Below are 21,821 nucleotides of genomic sequence, written 5' to 3'. Positions count from 1 at the left end.
AATGGAAGCAGAGGAAAACAGATCTGTTGCATTAGACAATCAATTCTTTTTGGCTGAAGAAAAGGTTAGATTGCAGGTGTCATTCTCAGTGAATCATTAAAAAACACCAAATCAGAAAGCCCCGTCTGAGATATCTGCACACTGATTTTTTCCCAACTGTGGTACAGCAACAGAGGGTCACAGAGACCTCTTCCCAACAGGATGGGGAGTGAAGGGGTTGGGATGGGACAGTGCCACAGCACTTACCAGAGTCGAAGCAGCCTCAGGACACGCTGCCTAGGATGTTGCTTGTTCCCCGGTGCAGAGCAACAGGACAAATATCCTACCCCCATCCCTTCCCACCTAGATAATGTGGGAAGGGACAGGATGTGGAGAGTGAGTGGGCCCTAAGCTAAAGATGGTGCAGGGAGGAGTCACATGGGGGTGAGGCTGGTGCTCCCTTTGTTTCTCTCCCCACTAATTGCCTATGCAAATATATTATTTCTGCTTAATATGACAGGTTGAGTCCTGAGCCTGAAAACACATAACATGGGGAGGTAAGCATGCACGTGAGAGGGGCCCTATTGCTAAGGGAGCTAAATACTTGTTACTGGACTACTTGCCAGTATGAGCACTCCAGAAAAACTCAAGTCTGTACTGTCTGTAAGTTTTCTTTCATCATGTCACTGATAGTGAAATATTTTGGGTAAAAATATTGCTTTGCTTTCATTTATTTGAAAAATAATACCAGAGTCAATTATCAGATTCTTGATCTGAAAAGATTTTCTAAGCATTCCTTTAGCTCCATTTTATTTTAACCAGGAAACAAGGTCAAAATGTAACATGCAGCATTCCCACTCAGCTACACAAAATGCTCAGTCAGCTATTGTGCCGCTCCATTGAGAGTTCTGTAGAAGACCGCCTTGTAATAGTCAATAAACTTTACAAAAAAAATCCATTCAATTTTATCACTGTCCTAAAAAGCATTTCAACCTTTTTTTAAGTGTGTTGGGAAGGTGGTACATTCATTCATGGTGTCACACAATGAGCAGGATCATATTGCTGTTATTTTTTAACAAATTTATATTAGCCTTATTTTCATTCTTATGTTTATTGCTTTAAAATGGGATGAAAGAGGGCACTATTTCATTGCCTTTATTAGCTAGAGGATAATAGAACTATTTTAACTTTTATTACAGGCAATTTATTACAAATTGGAAAAATAAAATAAAAGTAAAGAACGTTTATGTCACAGTAGGAAAGGGCAGCTGGGCCCTGATTTTGAGGCTGCTCTGCATGCCAAAGTCCTGTTAAAGCCAATGGGAGTGCCAAGGCTGGAAAGCTCTATAGAATTAGATCCAGTGAATTAAGAAAAAGGCACTTTCAGACAGTAAGTAAACAACCACTAAGCAGTGTGAAGGGAAGCACTCATCTCTGGTGAGTGCCTCCTGTTGTCTGGGAGTGGTGCTGCAATTTTCTTTTTTCCTGGCATCTCCTGTGGGGTGTTGACCTCATCAGGCTGGTCTTCAATAGTTCAACCCTCCAGCTAGATCACACAGGCCACAATGAGTCAGCCCCTTGTGGGGTAACACAGGTTTGGCCATCTCCAAGGTCTTCAGCCCCATCTCTTGGCCTATTTAAATTCTAGCCCCTTTTTCAGGCTTTCAGTAGAGTTTTATCCCCTTCGCAAGGCTTAGTTCACTTCCCCATTTGCTGATGGGTGGACCTTGTCCTACTCTTGTCCAGATCCCAACTCAGGAACCCTATAAGGAGCAGTCATCTGCTCCTTTTCTTTAATAGTTGCTGCTGCTGCATTCACTAGGGTGCTTCCCACTTGATCCCATCACTTTCATCCACTACCTTAGGGTTGCAATTCCTGGGTTTTCTCAGTCTGTTCCAAGCTTAAGCAGGGTCTCCCCCCCAGCCTCTCTGACTGGAGAGTTTCATCATCTTCCAGCTTTTCCTCACCCTTCTGGTCCCAGCCAGGAATTGCCTTATTCAACCCCAGCGGCTCTTTTTATGTGAGCCTGCCGTGCTCTAATTGGCTGTTTCCTTGCAGCCTTTCTAGGCAGGTATGGAGGATTCACCTTCACTGCTCTTTCCTTGGGGTGGAATGTGGAATGATTGCAAGGCCTCCAACAGTGGGCCTCCATCACAAGCAATTATAGAATCACCATCCACGTTAATGTTTGGAGAGCAAGCACATGGGCATAATTTAGGAGGGCAAGCCGCAGGCAGGTGTGACATTTGCCCCTGTATAAAACTCAGACTAGGCCTATGGTACACCAGCCAATATAATAGACATCCTAAAGAGTCATCAATCGGTGGCAAAATAGATAAAGGTTTTGCTGGTCCTATGAGATAGCAAATTAGACTTTTATCTGTAGTTTGAGATGGGCGTTGTATTCTCACCACGTCAGGAAAGGGAATGAGTCTTGGTGGACTTTGTCATATAGCTTCTGTGAGTCATCTGATCAGTGGCTGAATTTCAGGGGCAGATAAAGTGATTCTAATAATAGATAATATAATACTATATTGTTGTTATTAAGTCATGGTAGTAGGGCCTTACATTTACATACTGCCCTTATCCTGATGGATCACAAAGTTTTTATAAAAACATTTAACAGATTTTGCATATCCAGCTGCAAGTACAGATAAATGGTCAGTTCATTAACTCACATCAGCTTCTCCTCTCTTTCTTTTGAAATGATGGTGCTGCTATGTAAATATAGACATTGATGCTACATCTGCTAGTTTCTTGAATGCATACTTGCCCCTTTGAAGTGATTTCACACACACTTTATGTATCTGATCCTACAGCTTTAATATTATATATAAACTAGAAGATTTACCTAGTTGCTCGGGTCCTTAATTTAAATAATTTTGGTGTTTCTTCATTTAAATCATTGTTCTGGGGTGGGGCAGGAGAGGAGGGGTTCAGTATGCAGGCTGCCGTGGAGAGAGAGGACTACCCCAGCAATCTCTCACAGCAGCAGCTTGGGGCCAGGTGAGAAATACCTCCGTGGTTGTTGCAACTGCAATGTTAGGATAGACAGACACACAGACAAACTCTCTGAAATATATCATAGCTAGCTGTCCCTTTCTCCACTCCTGCCCTCTGCTGGTCCAAGGGGGTCATAGCTGTCCCTGTCCCCATCTCTGACCCTTGGCTGTTCCCCTATGGTCATTCTACAGTATAACTGTCCCTCCTTGCAGAACTCACCCTTTCTATTTTATGAGAAACCATCGAATTCCAGGCACATCCCATTGTCCTGGTACAACCAAACCTTACGTTGCTTTAAGTTGCATAGCAAATTTAAACTATTTAGGAGGAGTTCTTGAACAAATGGACTCACAGATAGATAGACGGATGCACACACAGACAGACAGATGCACAAACCATAACATATATAGTAGCTATAAAATAAAAATCAGATTCTCAAAGAGCTTTGGGAGTTATAAAAGTCATATAAATGCAAGGTCTATTACTTTCACCACTACAAAAATGGAGCTAATGCCACACTGAAACCTGGCAGCTATTAAATGGTTCACAGGAATACCATTTTTGAACAGGGAGTAAAGAATACAACCTCTAACTGAAGCTAGAGATAAAAGTCTAAGGCTATGTCTACTCTACTTTTTTTGCGGAAGAGGCAATGCAAATCAAGTGCTCGTTAGCATTTTCTCACACTTCAATTGCATAATCTCTTCCGATCTGTTTTGTGGAAGAGGTTTTTGTGCCAAAAAAGCAATGTGGAAGTGTCCATTTTGCGCAAACCCCCCTTTTTATGCAAGATCCATATGCCTCTATTTTACAGGCATAAGGATCTTGCTCAAAAAGGGGTTTTTGTGCAAAATGGACACATCCACACTGCTTTTTTTGTGTGTGCAAAAACCTCTTCCGCAAAACAGATCGGAACACATGTACAAATGAAGCACTAATGAGTGCTTCATTTGCATTACCTCTTCTGCAAAAAGTTAATAGTGTAGACAAACCCTATCTCACTAACCCAGAACACCACCCAGCCCTTTGTCACGTAGAATCAAGTAATGGCCTATCTAAAGAGCCTTAGGAGTTTTCTGGGTGGAAGGCACTACAGTGAACCCTCGTTTATCGCGGTAGATAGGTTCCAAACCCGACCGCGATAGCTGAAAATCCGCGAAGTAGGAACACAATATTTACGTATTTATTTAACATGTATACAGTGAGCCCTCGCTACTTCGCGGTTCGACCATCGCGGATTCACGTATATACATACGTAATGAAAAAAGTCCGCGAAGTCGTGAATCCGCGATGGTCGAACCGCGAAGTAGCGAGGGCTCACTGTACTGCAACAGGAGGTTAATGGTCAATTGCAATCTCTTGCAAACTGAAGTGGGAAAAGAAGTGCATCCATTAGCATTGTCTCTGGAGATCTGGATTCAACTATAGTACAAAAAAGAAAAGAGACAATCTCATTCCAGTCCTTTATGAATAAATTTTGTTATTACAAAACTATGACACACTTGGGCACTGTTTGATAGCGACTGCATGAGAGGCCAACGACCAGAACAACAGGAGTATTGCAGGTTCTGACTGATGTTTATTGTCTGAGTTACATGGGGCGCTTGCACCGAGCCTGCCCATGTTATCAATTATGTAGAACCAACCTCATCTATAACCAGATTGCAAACAATGCAACCTTGGGATTAGGGGTGCAAAGGAGCAGTGATCCTTCCATGGGCCCAGCATGTGGGGCTCATCCATCTAGGTCAAGTTGTAACAGGCTAATGGCTCCCAAGGAGACAAAACTGTAGGAGGGCACCCTGGCCATTTCCCTCTTTCCCCCACTATGCCATCAGCAGGGAGAGGTATGGTGGTAAGAGCCTCTACACCAGCTCTAAGCCACCAGAGGATCTTCCTTGTACTGAATCAGGATACATTGGTATTAGGGTCTGTCAGGGCTGTTCCCCACTCTGGCACTCTGAGTGCAGAAGGTGGGGGCCTGCAGGAGACCTTAAAAATACCTTGCCTCTATAGGCTTCTGCTTAAAAGCTCCAAAAGGTCACAGATTCCCTGGCCTTGGGAAGTAGCTGCCACTATCAAGTGATTTAATCCCTGAAAATCAGGAAGAAACACTTTAATTTCTTCCCAAGGGGTACCCCAAACTTTTGCCACAAGAGAGCTTGCAAAAAGAAAAACAGGAAGCAAACTACAATTCAGATAGCTGGCTCTTCAAACAAGGCAGGCAGGGGCAGATGACTGTTTTGCGGGGCCCCGGGCAGCATAACTCCGCGGGCCCCCCTTTGCCACGGCGCATGCACGGGGCTTTTTTAAGCGCGGGGCCCGGGGCGGCCACCCCGTTCGCCCTGCCCTATATCCGCCCTTGAAGGCAGGCATCCTGACAGACCTCCTGTTACCTTCCAGGACACAAGAATCAAATCACCACCTTAAAAAGATGACTTTATTAACAACAAAAATGTATGCTTGATAAAACATACTTGGTTGCTATGTGTTACACAGCAACTAGGAAAAGAACAGATCAAAACATAAAGAAACAGTCTTTTGGGACTGTAGCTTAAATATGGTGAGTGGAGGATCCCTTCACAGTCCAGTCCATTTCCATGCCCTGAATTCCTTGGAGGAATGGTAGTTCTGTCTGGATTTTAAAAATCATGTCCCTTGAGCTTCAAAAAACTCACACAAAGAGAAACGGCAGCAGATGTATATTTACAATTTAAATTTCAGCACTGTACCCCCCATTGGTGCTTCTGGTCCCCTGCTAACACCCTTAGGGTATGTCTACACTACCACCCTAGTTCGAACTAGGGTGGTAATGTAGGCAACGGGAGTTGCAAATGAAGCCCGGGATTTGAATTTCCCGGGCTTCATTTGCATAAAGCTGGGCGCCACCATTTTTAAATGTCTGCTAGTGCGGACTCCGTGCCGCGCGGCTACACGCAGCACGGACTAGGTAGTTCGGATTAGGCTTCCTAGTCCGAACTACCATTACTCCTTGTTTCACGAGGAGTTCGAACTAGGCTGGTAGTGTAGACATACCCTCAGCTCCCTAGGTTTAACCCTTTAGTAACTCAGGGTACGTCTACACTACAACGTTAATTCGAACTAACTTAGTTCGAATTAGTTAATTTGAACTAAGCTAATTCGAACTAACGCGTCTAGAACTAAAAACTAGTTCGAATTAGCGTTTTGCTAATTCGAACTAGCATGTCCACATTAAGTGGACCCTGAACCGGGCTTAAGGATGGCCGGAAGCAATGCCGGCAGGGCATTACAGGAGGACTTAGAGTGTGGAGATGCTGTCTCAGGCTAGCCGAGGGCTGCGCTTAAAGGGACCCGACCCCCACCCCGGACAGACAGTTCTCAGGGTGCCCCGCTTGCAAACCAGTCCTGGCTTGGAGTGCCCGGAGTGCCCACACTGGGCACATCACAGCACTCGGCCATCAGACCGGCTGCACTTGCCGCAGGCTGCCATCTGGGGAGAGGGGGCAATTGGGGGGCTGCAGGAGAGCTTCCACCCCCAGAAGCCCGCAGAGCCAGCCCAGTCCTCCTCAACGGGGGCTCGTGCCCCATTCCTCCCTCACCTCCTTCCACTTACCCTTCCCTAGCCCCTTTTCTTGATGTACAAAATAAAGGACAATTGTGTTCAAAAATGGAATCTGTCTTTATTGAACAAAACTGGGGGAGACTGGGAAAAGGATGTGGGAGAGGGGAAGAGAGAGCGTGGGAGAGGGGAGGGCAACTACAAAGATCAGGGGTTGGGAACAGGTCCCATATGAAGAGAGGCTAAAGAGACTGGGACTTTTCAGATTAGAAAAGAGGAGACAGAGGGGGGACAGGATAGAGGTCTCTAAAAGTAGGAGTTGGGTGGAGAGGGTGCATACAGAAAAGTTCTTCATTAGTTCCCATAAAGAAGGACTAGAGGACACCAAAGGAAAGGAATGGGTAGCAGGCTTCAAACTAGTAACAGAAAGTTGTTCTTCACAAAGCAAAGAGTCAACCTGTGGAACTCCTTGCTGCAGGAGGCTGTGAAGGCTACAACTAGAACAGAGTTTAAAGGGAAGTGAGATCAAGTCATGGAGGTTGGGTCCATGGAGTGCTATTAGCCAGGGGGTAGGAGTGGTGTCCCTGCCCAAGGTTTGTGGAAGGCTGGAGAGCGATGGCATGAGACAAATGGCTTGGTCACTGTCTTCGGTCCATCCCCTCCAAGGTCCCTAGGGTTGGCCGCTGTCGGCAGACAGGCTACTGGGCTAGATGGACCTTTGGTCTGACCCAGGACGGCCATTGTAAGCTCAGGGCTCAGGGTCGGGGGTCTCAGTGGACCCCCTTGATTTTCATGCACACCTGCTCCTGGGTGGCCAGGCTGGCAGCTCTCCTGCCCTAGCCAGCCACTTTCCTGTGCCTAGTGCGGAGATCGTGGACGAGGTCCACGATGTCCGCACTAGCCCAGGCGGGTGCCCGCCTCTTGCGGTCCCGGGCGCCACCAGCCTGGTCCCGGGAAGAGGGGGAGGGCTGGGGGGCATCGGGTGGCTGGCTCGAGCCGTGCCAGGTGCAGGGTCTGCTGGCTGGGTGCTGGCAGGCTTGCACCTGGCACAGGCACCGTAGCCAGCCCATGCCCCTTTAAGAGGTCCGGGGCCGGGAGGGGGGCAATAGAGTTTCCCTGGTGTTGGCCAGAGTGGCCACCAGGGAAACCTGGGGAGGGCTAGCCTCCCACTAGTTCGAATAAAGGGGCTACACACCCCTTAATTCGAACTAGCTAGTTCGAACTAGGCTTAATCCTCGTAAAATGAGGTTTTCCTAGTTCGAACTAAGCGCTCCGCTAGTTTGAATTAAGTTCGAACTAGCGGAACGCTAGTGTAGCGCCTATCAAAGTTAGTTCAAACTAACGTTCGTTAGTTCAAACTAACTCTGTAGTGTAGACATACCCCCACGTGCTGGCCAGCACTCCTCCTGTCCATCACAGGGTCAGATTATCCCAGCAATGCAGAACAAAAGAATCGAAGCATGAGAAAGAAGCTGGCCCCATGTCACATTGTAGCCAGTATTAGCTGTCCCTCAATCCTAGAAGCATCACATTATCTCACCTCTGAAAGGAGACAGAGTGTGGGGGAGTAAGGGGAGTAGAATGGGTTGGTTTTGGACTCATGTAGCGTATACTCGTGATATGGCAAACTTAATCCTCAGAATGTCATCTGACATTCTGTCTGACTATAGCATAGCTTGTCCTTGGATGTCCTGCAATACTTGAGAACAATTAACTGAATTACTGCCCCCAAAACAATTTACTAGGTTTCCTGGAATGTGAACAAAAGCAGGACTGAAAACAACATAAAAGTTCTCCCCCGCTCCTCAATTTTTTTAAAAACTTGTTGTGCGGTTGATTTATCAAACTGAGATAGTCTGTGAACAATGAGGCATTCCAAACCTGTTTCCCTAGAGATGAATCCTTAACAAAATGCAAGTTTCCAGCCAAATTGCTCAGCTGCAGTTTATGCACTTGCATGGTAGAACTCTTACAATTTGCGAAGTGCTATCTGCATAGACCTCCCCAAAGCCCTATAATGCACACAAAAACATACGGAAGTGGCTGAAGATTTTTGCTCAGGTGAAAGCAGAGCACTTATGTATGTGCTTCTGTCCCCTCAATTATATCTGGATTGCTCAGTACTTACTCAGGGACTGGTACATGTGAGGAATCTGAGTACACTACAGGGCTTTGGTATCTACTAAAATATTAAAAATTATGTGATAACATTTGGATATATAATAGTGTCTCTCTCAACTTTTTTCTTTCTGAAGCCCTCTGCAATGAAACTCCATGGCCCATCTGTGCCACAATTGTTTTTCTACATATAAAAGTCAGGGCTGGTGTTTAGGAGTAGCAAGGAAGGCAACTGTCGAGGGACCACAGGGGAGTTGCAGGGGGGCCTGGAAAGCTACACTGCTCAAGCTTTGACTTCAGCCACAGGTGGTGAGGCTTCAGCTTCCTGCCCTGAGCCTGAGCAAGTCTAATGCTGGACTTGCTTGGTGAATCCCCTGACACCTGCTCACGGCCTGGTTGAGAGTCACTGATTTACTACACAAAATGCAGACTGTCAGTAAAGGGACCCAGATAAAGGAAGCGCCTTAGGATTGGCTGCAGTTGAAAGCAGATGAATCCATGGCAAAACCAGACACACTTAGGAAAGAGAACAGAACACCGTTTACTTATGAAGAAGTGTTATTGTTTATTAATATAGGATAAATATTTGCAAAGAAATTTTAATTGAAAAAGTATAAATATTTCTAAAAAGTATTGAACTGTTCTGAGGACAGATTTTAATTATTAAAGGTACCAAAGGCTGAAATGATCATTGGCTCTCTATAATATGTACGTGCACCTTTTACATATCACTTCAAAAATTATTCTATTCCAACATCAAGTAGCAAGATAGGAGAGGATATTATAAAAGATAGCTTTCTATTTCAGCATCATTTACTTTCAGTACGTATGAGCACGCAGACAGTGCAAAGTTTAGCCAGATAGAAATGCTCACTTGTTACATGAGACAATGTGCTCGGTTCCCAAAATACTTTTGTCATGACCACAGACTGGCTGACCTAAATTTAGACTTTTTAATACCAGCCAATGCTGGCATCTTCTAACAGCACTTACCTTGCACTGTGCTGTGGTGCAGAGAGAGAACAATGAGTTTCCTATGTTAAATGGTGTAACTCCCACAGATCACATACACCTCGCCATATTGATTCAGTTCATTGCATTCCATATCCTGCAAAAATAAATCTACTGTAGGACAGCTGACATTATTGCTCACTGAAGATTTAGTACTATATTTCTCTAACATAAGACAGAAATACAGTGAAATCTGATAACAAATCCAACAGCAATATGAAATTAAACCACATGTATGCACCACGTTTGTATAGATGTTGCATTTTTCACATTTATGTCAGAAAATGTTACAGGAGAAAACTTGCTTCTCTTCAAACAAAGGCAAGGAATAAGAACAGCCCTTCTGTAAGAAATTGTTAAAGAATAACCGGATCCTGGAAAGACAGTCTGACTGCCTTTGTACACTAAGCACTTTACTGTCATCAGGGAGTAATTGTGTACACAACAGCAGTGGGACTACTTCTAGAGATCAAGTATCAGAGGGGTAGCCGTGTTAGTCTGAATTTGCAAAAGCGACGAGGAGTCCTGTGGCACCTTATAGACTAACAGATGTATTGGAGCATAAGCTTTCGTGGGCAAAGACCCACTTCGTCAGATGCATGTAGTGGAAATTTCCAGAGGCAGGTATAAATATGCAGGCCAGGATCAGGCTGGAGATGATGAGGTGGATCCAATCAAGGAGGATGAGGCCCACTTCTAGCAGCTGATCTGGAGGTGTGAATTCCAAGAGAGCAGAAGCTGCTTTTGTAGTTAGCCAGCCATTCACAGTCTTTGTTTAATCCAGAGTTGATTGTGTCAAACTTAAAGAATGGCTTGCTAACTACAAAAGCAGCTTCTGCTCTCTTGGAATTCACACCTCCAGATCAGCTACAAGAAGTGGGCCTCATCCTCCTTGATTGGATCCACCTCGTCATCTCCAGCCTGATCCTGGCCTGCATATTTATACCTGCCTCTGGAAATTTCTACTACATGCATCTGACGAAGTGGGTCTTTGCCCACGAAAGCTTATGCTCCTACACTTCAGTTAGTCTATAAGGTGCCACAGGACTCCTCGTCGCTTTTACTTCTAGAGAGTGGCTCCTTTATGTAAGTCCTGAAAAATCTAGCCCTAAATATTTAGTATCTTTATTTGTATTAAATTTTCTTTAAAGCATTTTATGCTGCTTCCCTAGATCTGCTGTAGTGCTAATGAGGCAATTCTCATATTTCTATACGTTTTTACAGAGGCTGTTTTTAAAATAAAGAGTGTTTCTGTTTCCATCCCAAGCTGAGCCCATCCCCATTGAGCTAGCGTGCTAAAAATAGAGTGTGAGCCCCACAGTGCAAGTCCTGACCACAGTCTGAGAGTTTAAGTGCACACTTGAGGTGGGGAGCCCCTCTCTTCAATTGCACTGCCGCTGCTATCCTCTATTTTTAGCCAGGTAACTCAACCAAACAGAGCAACTGTGTGAACATCTCACTGAGCTGGGAATCACCCCTATTTCAAAGGGCAGCCATACTCTACATTTCAGGTAATATGTTCAATTTTATTGGTATAATAGGCTCAATTCTGCTTCCATTAAAATCAAGGGGAATTTTTGTTCCCAATGGGACAAGAATTAGACCCAATGTCAATCATAACGGGATATTCACAAAGGAAGCACTTGATCTGACTGGTCACTGAACATTTCAAGGCAAAGTGATATTAGATAATACTATATCACTAAAGCTTAGAGAACCTTATTGCTCACAATTATATCCATATGCGACTAAAGTAAATGCTGAGAGCAGTTGTGGAAAATTTCTTGCCAGGTGAAACCAGCAATTTTTCTCACTAAGTGAATAGTCTGGCTTTTTGACAGCCTTTTTCATGCTCCTTTGTTACGTCACCCTCCCTACTCCATATCCCTCACCATAGCTAAATATAACAAAAACTGGCCCTTCAAGGGTTTATGGGCCCTGGTCCGCTTAATTTAAAAATGGAGAGTATTTCAGAAAGGTTTCACTTTTCTTTATGCAGTTCCCTCAAGTCCTTGGAGTCTCTTCTATGGTTCTGCTGATGCCTTGTAAGGACTCCTTGCTTTGGATAGAGGAAACAGCCCACCTTTATGAACTCACATCCACTTCAATTCTCTACAAGTTCTACCTGCTCCTTCCTACATAAAGAATCCCCTTTATATTTTAATCCAAATTCAGACATCTAATAGTTGTAGCTGCAGAAGACAAAGCCTCACAAACAAGCAAAGGCTATTCAGTGAACCCTGAACAAGTGAAGCTTAATAGTTTCAAGACGGATTTAATACTCCATTCTAACATCCTACAGGGGAGGAAAATTGATTGTAGTGCAACATATACTTCTCTGCAATGTCTACACCCTTTTTATTTCGGCAGTAAGTTAGCCAAAGGAAGGCTTTACATTTCATCCATCACTTTTAGTTAAGAGGGAATTGCTTAAGTCCAAGTTTTCGCAGGGTGTGGTTGATATACTATGATGGTTGAATACACACAATCAAAGGCCACATACCTCGCAAATCAGAACCACAGATGTGCTGGGATCTCAATAATTTTATTACATTTAGGAGTCTTCTATTGTCTGAAGATAACTACAATCCCCTTCTGCTTACAAAAAAGGAAAAATATTCAAACCTATGCTAACAAAGTGATAAGAAGAAACGAATAACAAATGGATCTTAAGTTTCTTGTTTTAAGGCTTCCCTAAAGCATTCCCCCAAAACAAACCAAAAGAATCAGTCAACAAATATTTAGATCTTATTATATAGTAAAATACGTTGGCAGACAAGGCCTCAATTTCAGCAAAGAAAAATGGTGCAGAATGCCTTTAAAAATTTAAAAATAGGAGCTAATATAGCAGTCAAGTTAGAAAAAACCCTTCTTCATAAGCCATGAACTTTCTGCAGACTGCCTTTAGCCCTACAAATCGGTTTTGTCTGTTTGAGCTGGACTGGTGCTACTGCAGCCTTCTTCAGCATTGTTCTTATCTCCAGGCTCAAATGATAATGAAGCAGAGTTTATGCAATATCTTTTGCCAGTTGGACGAGGCCCATCATCGAAGATATGCCCCAGGTGAGCACCACACTGAAATAAAACAACAAAATATCATTACATTTCTATACAACTGCATGGCATGGCAATGCAATGAATACTAAGGTCTTAAGGTTAGTCTATTGTGGGACAATGGTTACACCACGAAACTAGCTTGAACAATGTCTTAGGTACCTTTCATTAGCAGGGGATCTCAAATTTCATTGCCCTGTAACCCCTTTCTCTCTCTCTCTCTCTCTCACACACACACACATACACACACACACACACAAAACTACATGATTCCAGGAGGAAAGAACGAAGTTTGAGCCCACCAAGCTCCACTGCCCCAGGTGGGGGGCCTATAACCTGAACCCCACCACTAAGGGATGAAGCCCTCAAGTTTTGACTTTGGCCCAAGGTGGTGGGACTCAGCTTCGCACCTGGGATGTGAAGCTTGGGCTTTGGACCAGACTCCAGCAAGTCCAACACCAGCCTTGGTGACCTCATTAAAAGAGATTTGTGATCCACTCTGTGGTCCCAACCCACGGTTTGAGAACTGATGGGCCTTTAGTTGTCTCTGCAGGTTGTACTAGGGACCACAGAGCAGCAGAACTGTATATATTTGATATAATTCAGAAACAACTATATTTCCAATATATTCATATTTTTGGCTAAATAACTGAAGCCGGGAGTAATTTATGAATTGGATTGATACACTTTCACGTTCCTTGCATGTGTTGTTACTACAGAGAGAAGTATTGTTTTGGATGAGTGGGTTTCAAATACGTACGACAGCACGGTACAAGCTATGCCACTGATAATAATAGTGGTGACATTCACTTTCCTTTCAAATGTTATGTTCTGTACGTAAGAAGTGGACCAATCAAACTATTTTCTGAAGAACTAAGACTGTGGAAAAGGCACGTGATGGGAGGAGAATCCAGCAGCAGGCTGTAATTAACCACTGTGATTCTTTCTTATTTCTCCAATATGTCATGAGGAATAAAAAATAAAACCAAGCCTTGAAGAAACATCAACCTTGAATAGAGAGTCGTGCTGCTTTGCTAGGGCCCAATGCACCTCTCATTAAAGTAAATGGTTGATTTCAACATGAGCTGAAATCAGTGGAGTTCGAGGGGTATCACAGTTGAATCCATCCCTTCATAGATTAGCAGCCTAACAGACAGTAATCCAGCCAGACATCAAGATAACAGAAATTAAGGCAAAGAATTCTTTACACTTCATTCATTTCTAGCACAATATCCAAAGCACATATCAGCAATACTTAATATTCCTGAGAGTGTGAATAATTATTCATGCTGGCTAAATTCCTAGTAGCTCTGATACAGAGGCAGCCTAGGGTTATCAGGTAGTCAACTAGTCACTTACATTCCTAGCTTATACTCGCGTCATGTTTTCAAAGGGTATTTCACAATCATGTTCTTCAAAATAAAAGCTGAAATTCTGACCAGAGCTCAGCAAGAAGCTTTTTTCCCTTCGATATTTTCCAGATTTTGAAGAAAAAAAACCCTGTCACCTCAATTTGGGGCACAAGTGTCAAAAATCTCAAACATATTCAAAAATATTTGACCAATGTGTTTTATTGAAAAATTCCTCACCTGCTCTAATTCCGATCAACACAAGACTTCAGGAGCAGGGGTCCTAGCCAAGTGCATATAAGGCCTATGCCTTAACCCAGTGCTGGATGAAGAGATCCTTGCCATAAGGAGTTGAAAGTTTAAGGCTTCAATCCTGCAGTCAGATCTGTATGGGCAAATCTTTGTGAATGGGAGGCTCCTGCTGTGGTTTTGGAGATGGCACCTTTAAAGGCTGAACTTCTCAGACAGAGAGGGCTCTACTCTGTAAAATGTCTGTTGTCACCACAGCCAGCTGGAACCAGCCACAGAATCACAGCAGAGCTTTTACAACCACCTTAGCCCTGAGTGATCATTGAAAACCACACCAGCTTCCTGAGGGCAGGTTGTGGTAAAGCCCTTCTCTTCTGGAAAGGTTGCAGAAATGGCAGTGGTAGCTCAGTGGAGACATAGCGTTAGCCAATGAGATGGCTCTCACTCTGTGACATTGTTAGGAAGAGCTCTCAATAGCTGCTGTTCCACAAATCAGTGTTGGAAGGCAAAGGACTGACTGATGGGTAGGCAGTTAAGGAAGTAGTTAACAGGTTGATAAGGCTAGGGACAATATAACTGCCTCATTTTTTTCATGGGAGGTGGGAGGAAGCAAAGAAGGCAAGAAAGGTTAAATGAAAAAAATAAAAACATACATAAACAAAGATGACATTTTCAGATAATACAACTAAAAAGTCTGATGTCATTCATGACGGGTCACTATCTTGTATCCCCCTTCCCATCCTTTTTGTCCATTGAGTTTGTAAGATTTTTGAATCTGTATTTTTAGAGCATGGGATATATAGCATAATGGAGGGATTATTCTGAGTAGGGCCTTTACATACCACATAAGTCATAATAATTTAGTGTCCAAAAGTATTTATGCAAATCCAAAATATGACAATTACATCTTCTTGACTAAGGAAGTTTTCAAATCTCAGGGTTGAACAGCACAGTCTAAATCATGTCATCATTAAGCAAAATATCAGAGGGGTATTATGCTCCTACACTTCAGTTAGTCTATAAGGTGCCACAGGACTCCTCATCGATTAAGCAAAATATTATTTATAAATCACTCATTCTCAAATGTAAAGGAACTGAGAAAAAGAAGTTACACAGAGGAGCAGATTGAAACGAAAAACCAACACACAAATGTACAGACTACCACGTCAGTCCATCACAATGGAACTCGTTGGCAAGAAATTCTAAAGCCTCAACAATGCTAGCAATCATTTCATTCTATTTTTCTGTGGTGGTAGAGTCACACCAGGATTGGATTACTGAGAAATCTGTTATATTTTGTGACACTGTCTCTCACTAACATTTACACACAGATTCCATGTACACATGTGCTGTTACTCATGTGTAATGAAAAGAACTCAAATTCAATTGCTTGTGCCAGAGAGGACTCGCGGTGGCTGTCTGAAAGTATGAAAAACGTGCTGTCTTTACAGTGCATATAACACTTTGCCCATCGTGGGTGAGTGTCAAAGTTGGTAACGCCTCCCCCTGAAAATCACTTGGTGGTGGTTGATATAGTGGGCAAATAGGGTTGCCAGATGGTTTCAACAAAAATACCGGACACACTTGACATTACATCACAATCTACATTACATCGTATTTAGAAAATACCGGACATTTATATTTTCTCAATTTGTTTCCTGACCAGAAAGCTCAAATACTGGACTGTCCGGTTCAAAACCAGACACCTGGAAACCCTATGGGCAAAACATGGCAAAATGATAGAAGCCAAGCGTAACTCCTGGGAGATTGGGAATACAACTGACCACAGCCAACTGTCAGCATGGCAGGGTCTCCCTGGGCCCCTGGTTCTCACTTGTTGCCATGAGCTGAAGAAAGCACTGTGTGATTGGGCTGCTAATGATTTATTCAGCGTATATCAACGTGCAACCAATCTTTCTGTGATTAAAGAATTTTCATTGGTTTTTACAGGTACAACATAATCACTAGGGAGTCCCTTGGGGGAAGGACCCCCTGCATAGGAAAGGAAAAGGAAGGAGAGAGAATGTGTAACCAATTTAATATTATTCTCTAAATGTGCCAGCAATTAAACATTTACCTGTCACAAGTAACTGACATTATATGTGTTTCCACAATGATATGTTTCTAACAAAACTGTAAAAATGGTTTCTCAGATAATCCCAGGGATGCTTTTGTTTTATATTAATGTAATTTCCCTATCCTTCCCCCAGTATTTGATCTCTAAATTGAACAACGTTTTAAAGAGAGGCTTTTACACAGGACCAAACAGATGGAGGGACATTTACAGAAAAAGCAGCTTACTTTTTCATCTGCAAGAGATTTGGAGCATGGGGGAAGGGGAGTGTTTACAAAGAACTGCACTGCAGTAAAATTGTGGTCTTTTTTGCTGCTGGATACATTATTCACATTCTTAGGATCCAGGGGAGGTGAGGAAATGGTTGTGTTATGGGTACACTACATGGGGATGCTGTGCCTTATAGTGGCTGCAATTTGTTCCCCACCTCCAGGCTATCTTCCTGTGTGATCTGCCCCATCTGGTGGGCCAAGAATGCGGAAGCCACTGCTGGACTTTGCTGTGTGGTTTAGCCTCATATTTCCCTACATTATGTAGTAAGTTCAGTTTTTGGTGTGCTTTTAAATTGGTGTGTACATTGCTAATGCCATTCTGTAAAGTCTACCAATTTGGGTTTCTCTGAAGCCAGGTAAATGACATTCTCAAATTTCTCTACACTGACCACACTCTGCTTTGGACTCCATCCAGGTGAATGCAAAAAAAGGTGGGTTCTTTGGAAGGGAGTCATCGTAGTCCAACCCATATGTTGGCCACAGGCTTCCTTTGGCTGTACTCATGTCCTGTCATGGGGCACTGAGTAGGAGGCGTTTTCAGTGAAGGTCAGTAATCACTGAATATAAGAGCGATTCCCAAACTGTGGTCCCACAGAAATCTTGCTAGAAGCTCACAGAGAACGGATTCCTCAGATGATGCCGGCTCTCCTTGCTTTCAATGAAGAGAGCAGATGGAAGGATGATGCAAAGCAAGATTTTTGTAGATCCAGATAAGGGCAATTAGATCTCTAGGCAGGACGTAGGTGAGTTATGCAACATGTAAAAGTATTTTATTTTATCCTGCTTTCAATCTGCACCCATGTATGTGTTTTATGAGAGAAGTAGGCATTGTTTGACTGACCCTCTTTTTGCTATTCACGATTGAATACATCTCTACTAGGTCATTTCTTATTTATTTCTTATCTGTACTCTGATATGATAAAGATCTTAAAGGAATACTTCAAAAAGAGCATTACTATTTTGATATGAACATTAGATACATGGCCAGCTATGAATTTCAGATAACAAAGATATTCAAATACCATGAGAGTTGTTAAACACAACCCTAATAATTTTTATTGTTGCCTCATTGGGAATTTTTTCCATCCCTCTAATTTAATTTCATTGCTTTTCCTTGCATTTTTTGTATTTCTACTATATCCTTTTCTAGACAGCAAGACCCAACCAGAACAGCATTCTATGTGACACCATATCTGTGGATTTATAGAATGGCATTATAATATTTGCAGTATTATTCTTTATACCTAAATACTCTGTAACATCTTGGTTGCTTTTCTAACCACCAAAATCCATTGATCAAATCTTTTCACTAAACAGTCCACAACAACAGCCAGGTCTTTTTCCTGAGTGGTTTCAGTTAATTTAAAACCCATGAATGTATGAGTAGAGACTTGTCTACATGGCGCCAGCAAAGCTCCCTAGAGAGTTGTGATTTGTAGAGTGCATAACATGTTGTGCGCTAACTGCCCCTGTAGACCCAGCTGAGGCTCTCTTTCAGGTACTGGCTCACGTTAATATAGTCCGGTTTCAGCCTTTTAGAGCAAGCCAGCAAGGTCTATGCAGGGCATTTAGAGAACATGTTTTTGCCTTCTACAAATTGCAGTCCTCTGGCATGCTTTGCTGTGCCAACAGACAAGCCTTGTTCAAATCTTTCATTCCAAAGAACACCCGCCCGTGCACTTTTTCAGTTGGATGTTATCTGCCATAGTATTATGGAGCTGTTAAATCGTAATTAAATAGTACCAGTTACCAGCTGGACACGGTTCTAAGCACAGACTGGGGCACAAAATATTCTCAATGCTTCTAGTATCTCATTGAGAAGTACTGTCCTAAACTCAGCCAGGAAAGAACTAGTCCCAACATGTATGGAAGGGCAGGTTATATACCAGTGAGTGAAGTATGGATGTATTCCACTAAGGGTTATGAGCATGCACCCTTGACCTGGAACTAGAGCTTTTCAGAGCAGTAGCATCTGTCAACCCACGCATCCACCCTTGCACTGCCACATGGTTTTGCCCAAGACTATAAAGGGTGAGGCAGACTAGCCGCATCTTCTAGTCCTTCTCGGCCACCATCTACTGGACCCACAGCAGAGGGAAAGGAGGGTGAGATTGCAATATAGAAAGGAACGACACATCTCAGAGAACCTCCAGTTATAAGTAAGTAACGTCCCTTTCTTCTCCAAGTGATAGTCCTTGTTCTAGTCCACTGATGGTGATTACTAGGCAATATCCAGCCAGGAGGGTGCAAGGAAGATAATGTAACTGTGAAATGGAGGAACACTGCAACAGAGAAGGTGTTCATCTCAGAATCATGTACTAGAACATAGTGAGAAGAAAAGCTGTGTACCGAACTCTATGTGGCTGCCTTATCTAAGTCTACAATCAGCAATTTGTGGAGTGTGGCAGAATTTGATGCTTGCGCATTCATGAACTAGGCCCTTATTCCATCTGGTGGGAACCATCTTAAAAACTGATAGCAGAGCATACTGCACTTTCAGACCCACTTAGAGATTCTCTGGGTGAAAATAGCCTGCCCTTTAATTCTCTATTCGCTACGACAACAAGTAATCTGGGAGACATCCAGAACGTCTTCATCTTTTGTAGATAAAAGGAGTGAAGCTGGAATTTCTCAATTAAAGTATGTGATTTGGGAAAGAAAGTAGGTAGATGTATAGTTTGGAAGTGGTGGAAGTGGGAAACCACTTTTGATAGAAATTTGAGGCACAGGTGCAGTGAAACTTTGTACTTATAGTACATGGTAAAAAAGAGGTTAACTATCCTCTGTAGCAGCTCTTGATACCGATGATGTCATTAGGAGAACAGGAGGGCATTCATGACACAGCCACATCTGGGGACAATGAGAGAAACTGCTCCAGACCCATCAGTACTTTTTGTTCCAGACTAATTGGCACACCTTCTAGCCCTGGTTCCGAAGGTCTGCTTAATGAAGGATGGGATGGTGAAACAGGGGAGTCCTCCCGCATCGGACAAGGTGGTTCCAAAAATGAATACTGGGGCCATGAGCTATGTACCCAAGGAGACAGGTACCAGTGGCTCCCAGAGGTAAGTGAAGGCATTGCCACGGTGCCGTTGGAATGCTCTAGTAGTCATGAATTTGGAGCAGAAGCAACAGATTGTGGTCAACATCTGAATCTGCAGAGTCAGAGGAACCCGAGTCCTGTACAAATGACGATGCTGATGGAACCGGGTATGTTGTAGAATATGGCCAGAAATTGGCAGATCCAATGTGAGGGTTGGGGCTCTCTTAACAGGCAAGTGTATTGGAACATAGGGATGCCTCATTTTTTCAGGGTGAGCAGTTCAAGAAGCCAAAGAGCACTTCCGAATCTCCCTGGAGTCAATGGCACAAAGTCTATGGACAGAACCAAGACCAGTAAGGGGACTTGTCTCAGGATCCATAAATCACGAAGACTATGTAACTAGGGCCAGCCAATTTGGTGAGCAATGTGACTTCTTGCTGCTCTTGTGGTCCTTGGAACGGGACATTCCTCTGTGGTCAGAACTCGTGGATGGTACAGCATCTTTCTTGGATTTAGAGGCAGATATACTGCCATGCTAATGTGCATGCTACCAGGACACATGGCTAGGCCACCAGTACCATAGCAGTGGTCCTGGCAGAGCCGGACTGAGGTTCTGAAATAGAAGGTGCATTCTTGGCTTGTTCAGACCGATGTAGTATGAGTGGAGGGTGGAGTTACTTGGCCAGGATCTGACTGAGGCAACTTCCATAAGTTGCTTAAGTCAGAGGGCTAGGCTTTCCTATGTATAGACAGAGGAGTTAGAATCAAATACTGCACCTGGGCATGGAACAGTACAGATAGCATTGGTGCTTGTCGCTGAGCAAAAGCGAGTGATGGCAGAAAGTGCAGATTTTGAATCCAGGTATCTTTGGCACAATCCAGTATCCCGGACATGGGTTTTAAAATACAAATGGTCAACACCACATTTCAAAATATGGAAAGTAAATATCTTTAAATCAGCTTCTAAGTTCTTATGCACAATTCCCCACCTTCCCCCCCACACACACTTTGACTCTGTAAATCTTTTCATCACTGTGTGTGTGTGTGTAGAGTGATATCAACATTTACCAACTTTTACTTAGAAAAAAAATATAAATAGGCTTGGAAGGTTTTTATCATTTAGTTCTACAAAGCAGTTCAGCAAAGTGATGATTATAAGATGATGAGGTTCCTCAGTCCATTGTGAAATAAAACCAGCATGGCTCGAGTTCTTTTAATATTGAGCAATATCTTTTTCTGCAGCAAATTTTCCTGCGTAGTGGTAAAATTCTTTTGCAATCAGAAGTGATAGTACAGCTTCTGAGTGTCTTGAAATGCATACAGCACAGCTACCAAAAATGTGTTAAATGTTTTTTTTGCAGAATCGCACTTAGATAAGAATAATATAATTTCTCTAATTTTATTAGTAGATTATTTCCCTTCAAACTGACTCAGGCTTTGTCTAGGCTTGCAACTGATAAACAAAACGCCTGTAGTTCACAGGTGCTTAAATCGCCCATCTTCCCCAAATGACAAAAGTGTTGCTGTAGCAAGTGCCAGGGTAAATGCTGATCTGTGAGCAGGAGCACTCTCCTGCCGACAAAGCAAAAGCTACTTGTGAGAATAGAAGTATTTTGTCGGTAAAAGTGTTGACAAACAGCATTCACATGCACTGACTTTTAGCAAGAGGGCACAGCCTTTTGCTAAAATCTGCATAGTACAGTCACACCCTCAGGCACAGGCGTATTGGGCCCCATCCTGCACACACCAAAGTTAACTGAAATTTTGCCATTGTTTTCTGTGGGAGCAGAAATGGCCCCAGAAGAATACAATATCATTTCAAACAGCCTCTTTCTTAACATGCTCTGAGCATTCCTGTCTGAGCACAGAATAATCAGGATATATTTCAGCAATGCTGAAATCGGTTATCCCAGCCTCGGTCTTGTCTGGAAATGGAAAGGCAGATTTATACAGCATGAATGAAGCTGTTGCAGACTCACAAGAAGGGATTTGAGGATTTGGAACTGGATGATTTTGAGCTGCTGGGTGTTTTTGCTACATGCTCAGTCAGCAGTTTCTCTCCCTTCTAGGTAATGATTATGCCATTCATTTCACAGAAAGTTGGGCATCACAAAGGATGAAAGCAAG

The 21,821-nt window shown here is 43.2% G+C and overlaps 1 protein-coding gene across 7 annotated transcripts in view; it reads right to left on the bottom strand.

Annotated features, from left to right (window-relative positions):
* Nucleotides 1–10,791: 10,791 nt before the first annotated feature.
* The window catches only part of MSRB3 (methionine sulfoxide reductase B3), a 135,093-nt gene continuing 124,063 nt past the window's right edge, over nucleotides 10,792–21,821 (bottom strand). For all 7 annotated transcript variants that reach the window (XM_006130198.4, XM_025188271.2, XM_075931156.1 and 4 more), the window contains one exon: nucleotides 10,792–12,728. In XM_006130198.4, coding sequence (XP_006130260.2) covers nucleotides 12,564–12,728 — 165 coding nt within the window. In that variant the 3' untranslated portion in view covers nucleotides 10,792–12,563. The remainder of the gene's footprint in view (nucleotides 12,729–21,821) is intronic.

Source organism: Pelodiscus sinensis, chromosome 1 (genome assembly GCF_049634645.1).
Source record: "Pelodiscus sinensis isolate JC-2024 chromosome 1, ASM4963464v1, whole genome shotgun sequence".
In the NCBI taxonomy this organism is placed as follows: domain Eukaryota; kingdom Metazoa; phylum Chordata; order Testudines; family Trionychidae; genus Pelodiscus; species Pelodiscus sinensis.
Note: the sequence above shows the minus strand (reverse complement) of the source record. Positions and strands in the feature narration are given on the sequence as shown.